This window comes from Anarrhichthys ocellatus, unplaced genomic scaffold, assembly GCF_004355925.1.
Source record: "Anarrhichthys ocellatus isolate YVR2014 unplaced genomic scaffold, GSC_Weel_1.0 scaffold5, whole genome shotgun sequence".
NCBI classification, from domain to species: Eukaryota; Metazoa; Chordata; class Actinopteri; order Perciformes; family Anarhichadidae; genus Anarrhichthys; species Anarrhichthys ocellatus.
This window is the reverse complement of record NW_022280035.1, coordinates 12,819,343-12,836,280: the sequence shown is the minus strand read 5'-3', so window position 1 is coordinate 12,836,280 and position 16,938 is coordinate 12,819,343. Positions and strand designations below refer to the sequence as shown.

At 42.6% G+C, this 16,938-nt stretch overlaps 1 protein-coding gene across 7 annotated transcripts; it reads right to left on the bottom strand.

The window, feature by feature from the left end:
* Positions 1-4,173: 4,173 nt before the first annotated feature.
* klhl17 (kelch-like family member 17) lies at positions 4,174-16,776 on the bottom strand. 7 transcript variants are annotated; one of them, XM_031845917.1, is made up of 13 exons: positions 15,826-16,562; positions 14,687-14,752; positions 13,940-14,204; positions 13,214-13,335; positions 12,892-13,113; positions 11,066-11,182; positions 10,752-10,965; positions 9,537-9,681; positions 9,017-9,184; positions 8,725-8,813; positions 8,488-8,561; positions 8,167-8,348; positions 4,174-6,611 (listed from the first exon to the last, which is right to left on the bottom strand). In XM_031845917.1, exons 3-13 carry the CDS (start codon positions 14,151-14,153, stop codon positions 6,383-6,385), a joined length of 1,776 nt encoding a protein of 591 aa, XP_031701777.1. In that variant the 5' UTR covers positions 14,154-14,204; positions 14,687-14,752; positions 15,826-16,562; the 3' UTR covers positions 4,174-6,382. The 7 variants fall into 7 exon arrangements, with proteins under 7 accessions (XP_031701777.1, XP_031701778.1, XP_031701774.1 ...); XM_031845918.1 differs by lacking the exons at positions 14,687-14,752; positions 15,826-16,562 and adding an exon at positions 16,569-16,776; XM_031845914.1 differs by having other exon boundaries at positions 14,304-16,562.
* Between the last annotated feature and the right edge of the window lie 162 nt (positions 16,777-16,938).

The window sequence follows — 16,938 nt, the reverse complement described above, 5'->3', positions numbered from 1 at the left end:
CAGTGTGACCATAGACTTTAGTTTGAATAGCAGCAAGTGGGTTGGACAACTCACTTTGTGGGTTAGTTCAAACAACTTCTGTAGATCTCACTCCTACAGTTTTGCGTCACATTGATCAACGGGAAGAGAAATACTGGGTGGCTTGCCAAAAGCAACACTATATCTCAAAAGATAAACAGTCCATTCATTTTTTTCCCACTCCGTTTCATATTGTGCGGGTCACAGTTCCGGAATGAGCTGTTTCCTAAAACAGCCCACATAGTTTCCCATTAAAAAGTTAAAGGACTTTATTCTTTAGTATGTTTTAGTTTTCCAGTCTGTGCTCACCACAATAATGTATGAAATTGAGCCCCTTTCTGAATCAGACCATATCTAATTGTACCTACGGTATGTAAATTATACTTCTCTGGGGTTTCCTTCAAATTGAATCTGCCAGTTTCATTTTATTATTTGTTCCAAGGAAGAGACGTAGAGGCCATTTTCATAATGTCATTCTCTCCTTGTGTGGTGGGTCGAACTTTGGCTCTCCCCAAGAAGTCACTCGCTTGTGTTTATCCAGACTCAGCTGGTGAGAGCAGCGGTGCTAAAGTCACACCTCAGGCCACTAAAACAGAGTCTGGATATGAGGCCCCCAACATCAGGTGTCCAACAGAGACTCTGACGTGCCAAAGTTCTCACACAGGACGACCATCAAGGAATTTTAATTGGACCCCGGCCCTCCTTTGAAGGCAAGATCAGTCAAAGTCAGATGAACTATTTCAACTGCTTGATTCAGTAGATCCCATGAAGATCGCACGAAGTTTATATGATCATAGTGAAGCCGTGAAACGACTAAACATAAGATTGTTTGAGTTTTGAGGCAACAAATACAGAAATGCACACATGTTATTGAAATTGGAGGTCACACACTGAGTGGATCCAATCAGTTTCACTACCATGGAAAACAAAAGTTGATGATGTCAGCAATGAGACAGGGATGTGTTGTCACAGCATGTTGGACGAGGTTCGTGATTTGGATCTCTGTTGGTTTCCGTTAAAAAAAAGAAAGGAAAAAAACTAAGGTGTGACTGCTGCAGTAAAACCATGTTTTACAGATATTGCAGATATTGAGCTGACCTTTTTTTAATCTAGATACGTAAATTCATATATTATGGATGTATACAAAATATTTTGGTAAATAAGGTCAACTAATGTACACAGGTTAAACCAACATGATTATATATACTAGGGTCAGTATTGTGGTGACTGTCAGAGGTGTTGATTCAAATCAGTACTCATTTTTAAAACTAGTTTGTGGTGTTGTTAAGGGTGCACTTGTAAATACTGTTTGATTTTAACAAAGAGAGCTGCTGTCTTGTGTTGTGATAATTCTTTTGGAATTTAACTATACCATCATTTTCAATTTCTTATTTTTTGGTATTTAATTTTTTTCAATGTATTGGTTTATTTGGTCGAGACATTAATAAAACATCACTGTAAATGCGCCAGTCATTTGTCATCTGTAGTTCCTGGACAGATGTTACAAAGTCACCCTAAAAAACAGAATGTAAGATTAAAATGATAAAGTTATTCATCATTTATCCTTTATAAGCATGCAGAAACAATAATAAAAGGAGAGACAATATTAATATAAGTAGAAACATAATTCAAGACACCCTTATACTACATTGTCAAGTACTAGACATGCAACACAGAGGTGCATATAGAACAACACATGCAAAGCAAATAAATGAGGGATAATTATGTTAATAGAGACATGGCCTAAAGACAAAATGATGCTGCATTGTTAGACATTAAATACAGAGCCAAAGCACAAAACATAGAAGCATACAGAGTATGTAAAATATATAAATCAGTCTGACACAGCAGAACAACAATATAAGACATGCATGCAGGTAGATGAGGGTCGACTGGCAATAGCAAGATAGAAAGACATGTGACAACAAAGAGACCGAGGGAAGTTCAGCAGACAGCAAGTACTTTGTAGTGTTGACACATTTGATAATTTACTATCTGGCATGTTTGTCCTTATGTATGTTGCCTTACATTATCTTGAAAATCTTCTCAAACTTGTTTTGTTGGAATTGTCAAACCTCTTTCCAAGCAGAAACACAATATTAATTGATACACTAATTAAAGGTGCAATGTCTGATGTCCAGCCACATGCTCCAAAGAATGGGGGGCAGCATTTCGCCTCTACGATTGTGTCCATTCAGTCTCAATTTACAGTCATCAGTTATTTAAAAAAATGCGACCAAACTGCTGAAGCTCAAAATAACTCTGCTATCTTCTAATCTTCACGTGTGGCGTTGGCTTATTGTTTACTTTCTCTTTGTGTTTGCTGTGCCACTAACCGGGGGCTGTACGGTCCGTGTACATTTTGATAGTTTGTTTATTGGGTTAAGGGAAGGCAGAAAGGGCAAAATGAAAACATGAGTCATTTTCTCGTTACGCTATGAAAACCCATAAGGACTATGGAGGCATCATTGACGAGCCCTTGGGGCTGCTCTACTTCGTCGTCCTCTCATGTTGGATTGAGGGCAGACTGGACGCTACAGTGACTTACTATACAAGACAGGACAGGCCGGGGCTAGCTGGTCAGCACCCTGATTTCAGTAGATATCTCTGCAACACAATATAGTTCTTTGACATAACATTAACACTCTAAGTCTAACATCTTCACATTCTGTTGATGTTAGTTCCATTTTTGAATGTTTCAAACTAAATTCTGGCCACATCTTGCCCCTTTTAAAATAGCTCACTTGAGTATCTTCCTTTTGAATTGGGATCTTTACTAGTTGCTACTTCATGGCTTTTGTGCTGTAAAGCGTTTCAATTATTTTGTCCATCCTCTGTAGGTCTGCTATTGGGCACACCACTGGTTCTTGTCCTTGCATGAGCATTATGGCCATCCACATTATTTCTACTCTGATTACACTTCCATGAGCTGTACAGTCATAAATACTTTGGTGGGGTTGAGAGTTTTTCCATTTCAGGCCCGGTCTTATTTTAAGTGGTCGGTCAAAAAATTGTGTATGGCCTCTAACAGTAGGTTGATTGACACTTCAGTCCTTCCAGAGAGGGTGACCGCATCTCCATGGCCATAAGGGCTGTGCAGAGGCTGACACCAGGGGAAAAAGGAGAGGCTCCAGTGGCAGGAATGCTGTTAGGACAGCCGCTCTTCCAGAGTGAGCACATTTATCCAGACAGGTTGTAAAATCATTAGCATCTTCATAATAGCGAAGGCGGCTATCTGTTACAGCAATCAGAGACATGGAAATGCAAAACAAATCCACGCACACCTTTAAATCCTAACACACACGTGATACTTCACCCTCAATCTATCTTTTCAGTTATATTTGAGTGAGCTTATAAATGTTAATAACAGATCATATGAATGGAAAATGAAGAAGTGGATTATGCCTCAGGAATGTTTTTTAAGAATTTTCTGAGGACAGTGCGATTGATTTTGTCTGCTGTACAAGAAACAAATATGCATGTTATTTATTTTAGATTTCTGAGAATCTGTTCTCCTCTGCCACATTTCATTACAAACAGAACTGACACTGTGTAAATTGTGTTTCGAGTCTCCCACCTCTGTATGCAACCACGATACATACTTTTGTTTTTGCAGTCCAACACCTCAAGTACAGCAAAGCCCCAAACACACATGCACAGATGTTTCTTCCACTGTTGTCCTCAAAAAATGTTGAAGTAGCTCAATGTGCAGTTGTAGCCTTCTTTCTCCCTGTAGGTGTTCTGCATTGTGTATATTTGGCCTGTGTCTCTATGTGTTCTGGGAGAGTGTGAGCTTCAGTGTGAGCAGAGGCAGCCACAGGTGTGAATGCCATGTGACTGAGGTCAAGAAGGGTAAAGTGAGTGTTCAGCTGTCTGCTGAGATCACTATGAAAGAGGAGTATGTTGGGAAGGTACCAAGCAATGGTGTATAGTGGGCCTAGCAACAACCAGTGCTAGCAACACAAGCTTAAGTGTGTGTGTGTGTGTTTGTATGTATGTACGTGTTTTCATTGGGCATTTAGCTGCATCTCTGATCCAGAGTGACATAGTGAGTACAGTGAGGCATTTTTGCAGATGTAGGGATACAATTTCCAGGATGTATTACATTTTGTCCCACCCAGTTTTTACACGTGTTCAAACTCGTCAAGGCAGTTATCACATCTGAAAACGTCTTTATTTCATTTTTTTTTTACAGTGTATTGCTCCATTTCGCAATAGTGCAAAATTCAATATTTTAAAGTTCCTCATAAATAACAAACATATAATAAATAAACAATTATCACCACATCGAACACAAACTGAAAAATAGCTACAGTCACATTGGAATTGCACAAATGGATTTAAGATTCACAATTTTTGTATTTACAGTTCAATCAGCAGAATGGAGGCCAAAGTCTTATGTGGTTTTGTGTGCACACCTCTTAAAGTCTGGCCCTGACTCTCCATAAGACCATCACAGCCACTATTCTACTGGGTCCGCTCTAACAAATGAACAGTAAGGTAGTTAGAGATGAACAGAACTGGATCAACAAAATCCTTCAAAAGAAAAAGGAAAAAAAAAGGCAACTTCTCAGAAGTTTGGATTAGTATCACTGCGCTACATAACATCTGAACTGAACCCGGGTATTAATTGCGTCACGAAGACTCAAGGTAATCCATTTATTTTAGACAATGGAAGTTCAGTGGTGACATTCCCAAGTCGTCCACCACACGTTGGATAGCCAGTATATCTGCAGATAATTGTACAGTTGTTTCTAGTTCAACTTTGTTGCAATAGCGTTTGATCCGTTTCAACAATGAGGTAATAGAACAAGACACCACACTTGATAATGTATGGAAGGAGATATGACAGCACCAAGTGTCAACGGCATTACTCATTAGTGTCAAGTGTTGGTATACAGTAGGTTAACTAGTACTTGCTGCTTTAATGTCATTTTAAACTTTTCATGTGTCCAAGGATTATATCCACCTTCATGTCCGCTTAAAAATAATTTAAGACGATATAGAGTCCTTTCATTGACTGGTCAATAGGTTTGCAAGCAACTAAAGCCTTTTGCACAAATGTAGCAGACAAAAGGTACAGTTTCAAGTGTGATCATGCTTGTGGCAGTGAACAAACATTAAGAAATGTAAATCAAATGCTGCATATCGAAATGCAACAATCATTCCTCTTAACCAAGAGAAACTCCAAATGCACATAAACTGAACAACAACCTCTCTCTCTCCCTTAGACATTCTCTTTGTCATTTCAATTGACGATATGCACATCACACACCTAAATAAATATATTAAAAACACTCTTAAATAGGCATAGGTCTGATCTGTTTCCTCACTTTAAAACAGAATATATTAGAATTTATAATTTATTTTTTTATAAATACATATAGTTAAACACAATTCTTCTCTATTTTATATAAAAAAAAAGGATCAAACTCGTATACAGTTCTGAGGGGCTGACTTCTCTCTGTTGTCTGTGTCCATGCTGTCCTGCAGTGAGGGAAGGGTTTATAACATTGCCTGTTACTGCCACCTAGTGTGGCACAGCGGCACTACGTTTTATCCTCCTGTTCGGAGTCAATGCCAATCCGTAAACATGCATGGTATACTGAGTCAAAAGCTACATTCCAAAAGTAAAGTCATTCAGTTTCTCTCTTCTTCTTCTTTTTTTTACATTATTGCAAAAAATCTTGACATCAAAATAAAAGTATTGCAGAGGACAACAACATCAAACCAAAAACATTTACATCACGCATGACAGAAGTGTCCACCGTGTTTCACGATGAGTGTCAAACACTGGAGTGGTGGGAGAGAAAAAAACGGGAGCTCGAGGACATGCTAACACATCCAGGCACATCTTTAGACTCTTGAAGAGAGTGGGAGCTGGCATCCGTATGGTGCAGTGTCAGGTGTCCAGACCAGATACAGTGCAGTCCAGAATTAATGGAAAACTTTGTAAAGAGCAGCCAGATTGGTGTGACCATAAAAAAACTAGAAATGTAATATCTTGTGTTGGATCATTCAGGAATCATAAGTTGTCCCTTAACTGTTCATGATAATTAATAGTTACCTGTGGAATATTTTTTGGGTGCTGCACATTTAAAATGTTTTTATTACATTGTAATTTTTTTGTAAACCATGGTTGGCCAACCTTCACCACGAGTGCCACTAATTTTGGAGGGTACTGTATATTAATGACCACAGGAGCCTTATTCTCATCTTCCCTCTTTCTCTTCTCCCCCCTCCATCCATTTACCTGTGCACTCCCATCCTCCTCCCAGTCTCAAACCGAGCAGTTGCGTTTCTTCCCAGAGCCAGTCTGGGCTGGAGCAGCAGAGGCTGAAGTCAGCCAAGCGGTGACCCCGTGTCAAAGGCTGGTGGAGGAAACCGAGAGGGTGGGTGAGGAGGGTGGTGGGAAGTTCAGCAGCTCCAAGACAGCCACGCCTACACTGCTGCGCCGTGTGAACATGCAGGAGGCCGCGACCCATTTGTTGCTGCGTGGGTTGTACTTCTCGATGGAGTTGAGGCTGGAGCTGCCATCGTTACCTCCCACTGCGTATAACCAGCCATCCATAGACACCAGGTCATGGGTGCTCCTGGAAGGAGGAAATAATCAAATTCAATATATAAATCCAACGTGTTTTGTAGAGCTATATTTTGCATATGCCATGTTCGAATTACTTTATGGAGCACTTATCAGGAGTGAATAATTATCTCCATGCATTTATTATAGAAGCCAGCACCTGTTAATTTAGAGTGGGTGCAGTGTAGGCTTTGTATTACATTCAAAAAATACAAGACCGGTGCGTGAACATAATCAGTGATTGTGTAGAAAAAGTGAAAGATGACAAAAGAGATCATGAGATGCACAGATGGGACAATAGCTGATATTTTAGAATTTAGAAAATACTGAAGCTTCATTATTATCGCATTAACTAATAGTGGACACAATGGTGAGTTCCTTTTGTGCCACACAGTTTGAGGAAACCAGGAAGTGCCAACAATACTTTCCTTAATTATTAATCTTCGCAGTGGACCAGTGGAAAAGGCAATGGTTTGTTGGGACGATAAAAAGACACAACAGATATTTTTTCTGCCATCTAAGGAAAATACGTTTTTACATGCTACAGTCATATCACAATATAGTGAGATTATTTTGGCCAAGACAATTACTCTACAATATTTTCACATTGGCACGTGTAAAACTGAAGAGTGATAGATTAGTGGTCAATACAGCGTAATGTTTTGGACTGTGCAAATGGAGTCCCTCAGCAACTGGATAAGAAAAGCACTCAAAGCCACACAGCTGATTAACACATGGGTTATTCATGAGGCTGCATAGTCCCTTGTTGTCAGGTTTCCCTGCTCCTACAGGATACTGACTCACACACAAAGTGTGTCTCAGAGTGTGTGTGTGTGTGTGTGTCAAGGAGCCTGGGGAATAAGTGAATCTGCTGATGTGTTCTCAAATGCAAGACTGCTACATCTGTAAATCACCCCTTCTCTGATGCAGATCTTATATCGGTAAAATGCTGCGAGTGTGTGCTTTGATGATCACCCGTAGGACAAGTTTCCTCTTCTAAGAAATAAGAAAGAGCCAACTGAAAATAGGTCATTTGATGTTTATGCCGTAAGAAGGTTGAGGCAGTAAGGAAGACATCCAAATGCCCCAAATCGTACACCTTGAAGAGTAAAGATTTTCCACAGAGCTAAATCATCGCAGCAGGGGTACCTTTTTTACAAGCTTTTCAAAAGACATTTTGTCTTCTACTTAGTTTAAGGCAAAACTGGGGGTACCACAGTATTTTTAGAAACAGGCCGGGCCTGACGAGAAGGATAAAAGGTGGGCAGGCCCCAGACAAAAATGTTGAGTGCATCCGAGGCCAATGCATTTCAGCTTTTAATGACTGTGAGTTTAACTTTTGCAGTTGGAATAGTAGAACCAGGGCCTCCTGATGGCTGAGGTGTGTCTCATTTTATAACATTGTTTGCCCTGTTGGCTACAAATTTTGGATTTGTCACATTATTCACGTTTGAAGAGTTGATTTCACTTCTTTCCTTAACATACTATACCTGCTTTGAGAGACATCTTTGGTCCCTGGACCTGAACTTGACTATTCTGTTTTGTATGAATTCCGGGTGCCCGCTAACCTGCGTATGTTCATGGGGGACACTCCCTCCCAGGTGTTGGCCTTGGGGTTGAACCGTTCCACAGAGTTCAGGCAGCTGGTGCCGTCGTTGCCCCCTGCGACATACAGCATGCCGTCCAGCACGGCCACCCCGGCACTGCTGCGCCGACTCAGCATGTTGGCAATAGCCGTCCACGTGTTGCTCTGTTCGTTACATAAAGAGACTGAGCATTGGTCACAGGGTCATAGATACAATCGTAGTGGATGGTTTTGTCTCCACATTCAGTTAATCCTGGCAACAGACAAGTTACTTTGATGATAAATTGAACAACATGCCGTTTACCTGGGGGTCATATTTCTCCACTGTTGCGAGATGTGAGGAGCTGTCATAACCTCCCACTGCATATAAGCTGCCATCTGGAGGGGAGAAGGGAGTAAACACTCAGAATGTAAATATTAGCAGTCGAATACCAAGATGGTACGTCCCTCTTGATTTCAAACATTAAAAGGCAAACAGTGAAACATAAACATACAGTAGAACAGCATGTTCACGATATTGTGTTTTTTGGCAAGTTCCTACCGAGAGTCGCTACTCGGACATATCTCCTACGGGTGCTCATGGCAGCAATCGAGGTCCATGTACTGGTCAGAGGGTCATAACGCTCCGCACTGAAAGAGAAGAGAAAGACTTGCTTGATTTCATAGTAATGACATTGAAAGGCTACCTTATTTAGAGAAGCTGTCTTTGAGACCCGGCCTAGAAAACAACATCAAGACTACAAAAAACAGCAACAGAAGATCCAAGAATGTAGCAAATGTAGCTTGAAAGTATCTAGATGTTTAAGCATTCATCATCAAAAAAGTGTCTGTACCTATTGAGGCAGGAGGCTCCATCATAACCACCAGCAGCGTACAGCAGGCCATGCAGGACGGCTACACCCAAGCAGCTCCTCCGTGTGCCCATAGAAACCTCTGGTTGCCACGAGTTAGTGATGGGGTCGTAGGACTCCACGGTTGCGAGGTCTGAGGTGCCATCATACCTGAGGAGGCATGGATATAAATTAATCAGAAGCAGCTTTTTGATGCTTGACGTGGAAGCATGTTGCCTTAAATTCTCTGAAAACTAGTCATGTTGCAGTTTACATCCATGTCCATCCGAGACAAGTTGAAGAGGCATTTGTATTGAGGAAAGCACTTAACAGCTCATCAGCAGCACAAGGATGAAGCCGTTCATTATTTTCCTTGTAAATCATCCACATTTTTCGTCTGCCAAAGCTTTCTTTTTATAATCAGGTTTAGTTCACATCATACAATGTAGTGTTTGAGAAGAGATGATGGGTTAACTTGTTTTTTAACTAGATCAAAGGTCAGCGCTGTAGTTCTTACACTCACCCTCCAACGGCATAAAGTCTGTTCCCAATGGCTGCCACGCCCACCCGTGCCCGCCGAGTGGACATGGAAGCCACCATGTGCCAGCGATCCGTCCTGGTGTCATATGCCTCGCAGTCTCCGTGGATGGCAAACAAGCTGCCGCCACCTGCAGACGCACACACAAACACAATATGGTAAAGAACAATGCTTTGACGTCAAGCAGTAAAGTAAATATGAAAATCTATTGTTATAAAAGGAACATAGTGATTGTGGCCAATGTATGCCATCATTTCAGAGGATTTTTCCAAGTTGCTACGTTTTGGGATGATTTTAGCTTAATTTAACTTTACATTTCATTTAAATGAATGAAAGTGACATGTGTGACTCCCGAAATGCAGCTTTTTTCATGATCGAATATTTTCATATTTAAATATATATTTGAATTTAGAATATAGTCAATCCAGAACGTAGCACCGACTACTGACTGAAGCAAACATTCTCATTTTACAGCTAAACAGTACAACAAAATGTTTCTGAAAATATTTGAGGAATAGTCAATGCAGCAACAGAATCTTGATTCATATTTGATCAGCGCCGCCTAGTGTTAAAGTTTGATCGGCGGTCACAAGTCTCACAGGTGGGGATTGTCACTGTGTAGAGACTCCTTGGTTCTGATTGGTTGTTTTCCTTTGGGCACGGTGGAATCTTGCAAATGCCATTAGAAGCACTAACAAGAGCCAGAGGAACCTGATTTATTCACAGATTATCTGTCTCATGTACTACTGTCAGAATATAGTGACAGTTTGAGAAAATATGACAGCAGCATTATGCCCACAGCAGAGAAGAGAGAGAGGAGCAGGGGGAACACAGGAGCACATGCACATAAAAACACAGCGATGTAACAGTCTGCTCTCATCAGTCGTCAAAAAACAGCCGTTTTGTATCATACGGATGCTAAACGGGGTCTTGTGCCTCGGTATCAGACACCAAGGGGCATGTTTTGAACACCTGAACAGGTTAGACCCCCACATAGGGCCCAAAAGCTCTTTGCTGATGCCTAGGAATGTCCTGTAGACAGCAAAATAAGAAAAGAGAACATATAGGCAGAGGCCAAGGTCTCTGCATATTATCTTCTTAAGATCTAGACACTATTTAAGCCATTAAATGACAGTGCTACAAAAATCCCAAAGTGTGGCCTAGGTGTACCCTACTGGGTACCTTCGGGGGCACACTGACCAACGGCGAAGAGCACAGGGCTTGCACCCTCACAGCGTCGCAGGCGCGTCCGGCTGTTGCTGAGGACTCCCCTCTGCTCGGGCATCAGGTGGTACTTGAGAGCCTCGATCAGAAGGTCCTTGCACTCCGAGTGGTGTCGCACCAGCAGCTCTGTATCCACGTTGCTCATCAGAAAGTCTCGCCTCAGCAGTGGCAGCCGCACGCACTTCATCAGCTAACAGGGGCAGGAGAAGGGAAAGGAGGAAATGTGATGAGGTGTTTTTTTTATCCAGAGTACGGTAAAACTAATATAGAAATATGTAAGAAAGTCTTACCCAGGGTACATGTTGCCTTCGTCCATCTATATCATGTTTCACCCAGCTCAACACAGCCCGGTACACTTCCTCTTCAGATGGCACGTTGAGATTGTCACTGGAGATCAAATCCAGGACCTGGATGGACAAGACAAAGCAGATAGGCAGAGACATTTTATATCATCTTTTACAAAAGCAACTTCCCCAAATTCAAACTCCCAGTGCCTTTAATTCAACTGTGTACATCAGAAAAGCACTAGCAGAATTTGCTTTTGAAGAAAAAGGAACAGTGACATTAAAAGCTCCCTGACCCAAAAACCTATTGACACACAGGAAGTAAACAGTGTTGGCCAAGGGCAGAATTAGTTACTGCACATTGTACCTGACTTTGTCTGATGAACTATTGCATCTCTTCTCTCTCCTCTCATTTGTTGTACTTTATCCAGACTGATATTTGAGAGGGAAAGGCAGCGCTCTGTTTAGTCCGCGTCGTATCAAAATGACACTCAAACAGAATCCCTCAATTCAAAATAAGGCAAAGCACAATAATGCCTGTGTTATATTACAGTCAGTGTGTGTGTAGTGGTCAGTGATATATTTAAGTTACTGCTACCGCTACGTGTATGTGTGTAGCACACCAAGTGCTGCAGTCTGAGTGGCTGGCTGGCACTGTTCCCAGATGAACCCAAAGCTGGCAGGGCTGGGTGGGGCCTGAGCAGCCAGCTGCTGCAGCTGTCTAGCCTGGCCAGATCAGCGCAACAGTTAGCAGCCTCCCAGGAACAGCCTGCCCTAATCCAGTCACACAGGAAAATACTGCCACTGCCCCGCCCCGCGGGTTATGTGATGCAGTACATGCAGAGGTAAGGGAGTTACCTCTGCATGTACTGCATCGCATTAACTCAGACGAGAGATTGTGTGTATGTGGAGGGGATTGTGTAATAACCGTCCTTGTAGTGTGGCAGCAGGAATGAGGGATGTATGAATGGGTTTTGACCACGACACAATAATTAGGATGCATCCATCCTTCGTTGTCTTTACAATGTCATGCATGTGATGCTACGTCGGGGAAGCATCACCAAATCAGACTAGTCACAACCTTGCCATGCCTTGCCACTTCCTTCGCAGAACATGGACATAAATGTGGGACATAATTCACATCTCTGTGAGCTCAGAGTCCTTTCGAGCGTCCAGTACATAAATTGAGATCTGATGCAGATTTACTACAGACACGGAACAGCTGCAGATCTAATGGGACGATGAGCCAAAGGCAATCGACTGCCTTTATGCAGCTTAACTTTGACTGTTTTAATGGACACTCCATTCACACTCTCAATGCAGATTCAGTCTCAGGGCTTTGAAGGCCACGGACAGAGACTGAAGCTTAGCGTTTTACTCTCATGAAGCACAAACTCTTTAGTACAGTGGGGATTGTTCCCTATAGAGGTGTGAAAGATGGCGGCAAAGTGATGCTTATTTTCATTTTAACTTTATTCTTTGTCACCTGACAAGGCATTTGTTTGAAACAGAATTTAACATCAAAGATGATGCAGTTCTCTTATTTATTTATACATCAGCACAAACCCATCCCAAACCTGACTGCCTTAATTCAGTCAGCATAGTTTCTAGGTTTTAGGAACACCCTGCTCAACGTACATTCACACTAAGAGGCTGTCAGTACAACCATATATATAACAACACTGTTAAATCAATTAAGCAAATGACTGGCAAACTGAGGGAGCCATTACTAGTATATGGATCTACCAACAACTTTTCCCCACTCTGAATATGCCACCTTTAAAACTACTTCATTCACACACAGCAGGAGACAGAGAAAGCATCGCCCTTACCTGTTTGAGTGGCAGCAGCATGAACTCCTCTGTCTTGGACACCTCCACAAAGTGCTGCAGGACATACTTGTGTGCTGACTTGAGCAGTTCGCTGCAGGAGTGCGTGTCAGCGAAGCCCCGGATGCCCAGGCAGTTGGAGGGGTCCAGCTGGCTGAGGAGGAACTTACAGCAGGCGTCCCGCACCCCGTTGAGCTGCAGCAGGCTGGCTGCCGGGAGCAACGTCTAGAAAGCGTGCAATTACAGGTGGAAATACACTGAGTCAGTTTGATGAATGGGGTCAAAGTACAAGTCTAATTTAGTCTATAAATCTGAAATCTTCCACCTGCACATTGCCTTCCCCGACCACAATCTCTGCTGTGTAGGCGTACTGGACCAGCTGCTCCAAAGCCTGACAGTCGATGTCATGAAGGGTCACGTGGGTCTGCCGACTCTCCGACATCTCATCTGCATGACCGCACAGAAATAGAGCTGTTACATTTTTCCTATGAATTATAACCAGTATGCCCCACTGTGTCGAAGTGACTGCGATCATTCTTTTATGCGTCAGGCAGCATCAGTCTTGACTTAAACATGGTTAAACACAATATCTGAAGGGGAGCTGTGATGCTGCTGTTTGGATGATCATGAAAGATGTGCAAATTCTGTTCAAATGGGCCAATTAGTGACTTGGTCAGACGAGAGGAAGCCTTGCAGCTGAGACTAAAAGCCAGACAACTGAGTGTCTGGAGACACAATCTACCCTCACAAAAGGTCTAGTGTTGGGAGGAAATGTGAGACACACACACACACCTCATCTGACCACCAGTGCCCCAGACAGGAAGAGGGGAAAGGAAGCGATGATGCTGCTGAATGGATGAGGCGGCATTCACTGCACACGGGAGGTGTTGTGTTATCAAACTCTGAGCAACAGAGCAAAATGATGCATGTTTGCAGCATGTTTGATGTCAGAGATTAACGGGTCTGAGGCATGCAACATGCTGGGCTTCATAGATTTTGGGGATAAAGCAAAGCAAAGCCAAGAGAGGCAGTGTGTGTGGACTGAACTTACTGGTAAACATTGCGTGGAAGTAGGGGCTGCAGGATGCCAGCACCACTTTGTGCGCCTTGATTTCTTTGTTGGAGACATGGAGCACAATGTCACACAGCAGGCCACGCTGTCGCATCCTGTTCATGGACACGAAGGAGTCGTGGTAGTGGCGCTTCGAGTTGTGCGAGATGCTGTGGCCATCGCGGTTGAGCAGCTGCATGCCCCCCTCCATCATGGTGCCTGATGTGGCGGTCGCTGGCTCTTGCCTGGGCCGCACTCTGGGCAACTGAAACATACATATAAAACATTAAAAAACATTTTCCTGTGTGTTAATACCAGTGTCATTAACTTTTAATAATGTCTTGTCATTATGAAAAAATGTCACCTGCGAGAGCTTAGTTGATCTGCTGGGAGGCAGGTGTTATGACAGGTGTCCTGAACAATGATTGTACCTGTTTTTTCTGTTATAGTACCCAACCTGACAGCTATGACAGGAAGCCTACCAGCATGACAGAAATCTCAGTACAATTACAAAGTGTAGTAGGTTGGCTGGCCTAATTATTTGACATTCGGTGTCAAGACTGCTTAAATCACATTATGACAATAGAGAATGGACATTATTACTTAAACTTAAACTGGAATCCTCTCAATGCTGGCTTCTCATCTATTGGACAGTCTTAGTTTATCTTATTACAATGACTCCTTATTATAATGGCCAGTTTAATTGCACCAGAATTAGCTGTGGAAACCCCACCCCACCCACCTTACCCCAGCTGCAGCCTCGGGTATGCAGGGTGGGAGTAGGATGTAGCCTGAGTTAGCCTCTCATCCGCCCTGCTCTCGGATGGAGAACACACTTCAGAATGTTGCATAACCATCGTCAGGCTGCATCTTAGAAGTTGTTGTCTGATAAATATTTAGGATGCACTAAGGCAAACTACTGAATGAAGTTACTGAATTAGAAACATCACCGGCCTAGAACAGACTTCAGGAAGAGAATATTTTCACTACAAGGGCAGAGAAATAAACATATGAGCAGAAGATAAGAGTGGGTTGAAGTGTAAAGCCTCTGAACTCCTCTGACACAGAGCATCCACATAGTGTGTTGTTTTAAAATATCCTTATCCTCTAGTGATGCTTTACTTTTCATTTTAAATTCATTATTGGGGTTTGTAAATATAGTGGGTTGTTTGTGACAATAACAAGCTTATCAGAACAAATATGCAGCCACCACAACCTCATCAATGAACAATATTGATCAGTTGGAAGTCTAACACATGCAACTCTTCAGACTAAAACAAAACAACACATCTATTGTGATGAAGTTGAGTTTCACATGTCTTTCCGGCCAAATACCCCAAGGCACTGAGAACAAATGCATCTTAATTATGTTGTCATCTGTTCAGAGGCACTGAAAATACTCTGCACTGTTCCACTGAGGAACATATCAAATGTCACCACAGCTGCCTGGCGACTAGTTTCAGGTCCCATTTTCCGAAACACAATGGACCACAAAAACCATGTTCCTCTTTGAGGGGACAATCTGCTCTCGTGCCCAAGGGAATAACGTAGAACAATGCTGCAAATGGAGACATGGGTACACAGAGGAGGTTGAGGCAGAAGTGAAAACACAATTGCCACAGCTAAAACTAACAGAGTAAAGCACTTGTCCCGTTCATCCCAGGCTTGTCTCTTAAAATCTTCTCTCCCCTCTCCACCCAAAGACGATTGATTCCTTGACAAAACACAAAATGCTTCACTGTAATCTCTTTTGGACACCTGAAGGATGTTTCTGTTCATTGACAGCCTCCTTGTGTGCTTTACATAAACCCCAACCCCCACTCCATCTATTTTGAATAACAGCTGCTGCAACAGCAATAGAGAGAATGAATGTGTCATTTCTTTACCAGTGGATGTGTTGCGGGTATCCTTGGACGCAGTGTCTTCCTCAAAGTGATGGGCGCTAAATTAGCCACTGTCGCAGTCAGATTGGTCTAAAACTAGCACCAGTGTCTGGATATCTGTCCATATTTCGACTCAAGCATACGAAATATGAAGAAAGCCTCTGTTTCGTGCTGTATGTGGTTGACGTCAATGCAAAAAAACTGCACGAAAGCCGACATCGTATGTTAAGGTGGAGCTGGAACTGCTGGAGATGAGAGTAGCTACTGCTCCTGCTGTTGAAATATGATGCCGAGGGACGGAGGCTGCACGTTTAGAAATGCACAGGAAGCTATTTCTTAAGCGCACATGTCAAACGTCTACAATGGTTGTTTGTTTACTATTCGACGTGACATAAACGACCTTAAGCGCCCCCCTTTGTCTGGTCAGAGTCAGGAAGTGCGTTCAATAAATGAGCCCTAGCGAGCGCGAAAGGCGGAGTTTGACATAGAAGCGCCATGATTGGTCAGAACCTGAACCATGCCCCGCCCCGGTTGGCCTGGTCACCAAATCTAACAAACACATAAACTCGGTGTTCAAGAATGAACAGATTATAATACGCTAGTTTTTAAGGCGATACATGCGCTGAAACTGTGAATGTGATAGGTTTGTATGAGGATAAAATAAAAGCCACGACTGTCATCATAAGTCATAATGTATCGCCGATGTATGGGCTTGTTGGCTAACGTTAGCTAAAAGCAGGACTCACCACACTAGCCGTCGTCGGTGTCGATATGACAGCAATGATTTCTTCCTGTTTGTGAGCTTACCCAGCTCTGTGGCTGCCTAACGCGATGGACAATGAATGAAAAAGAAACCCTACTGCTCTGCGAATCTACAGCTGCCTGTATCTCGTGAAGGCAGCCGATCATTTAATTCAAAATCACGTGTAGCATCAAAACACTGCTTGTTCTTGGACCCAGTTATGACTGAAATATCGAGTTTGCGGTGCTCGCCGACTTGCTTTTTTTCAATTTATGGTTCGATTAAGTGTTAATAGTGTCACATGTTTTATGCTGTAATACATCAACGTTATCGAAAACGAAACATAAACTCCCATACAGTGTTGGATCAAACGA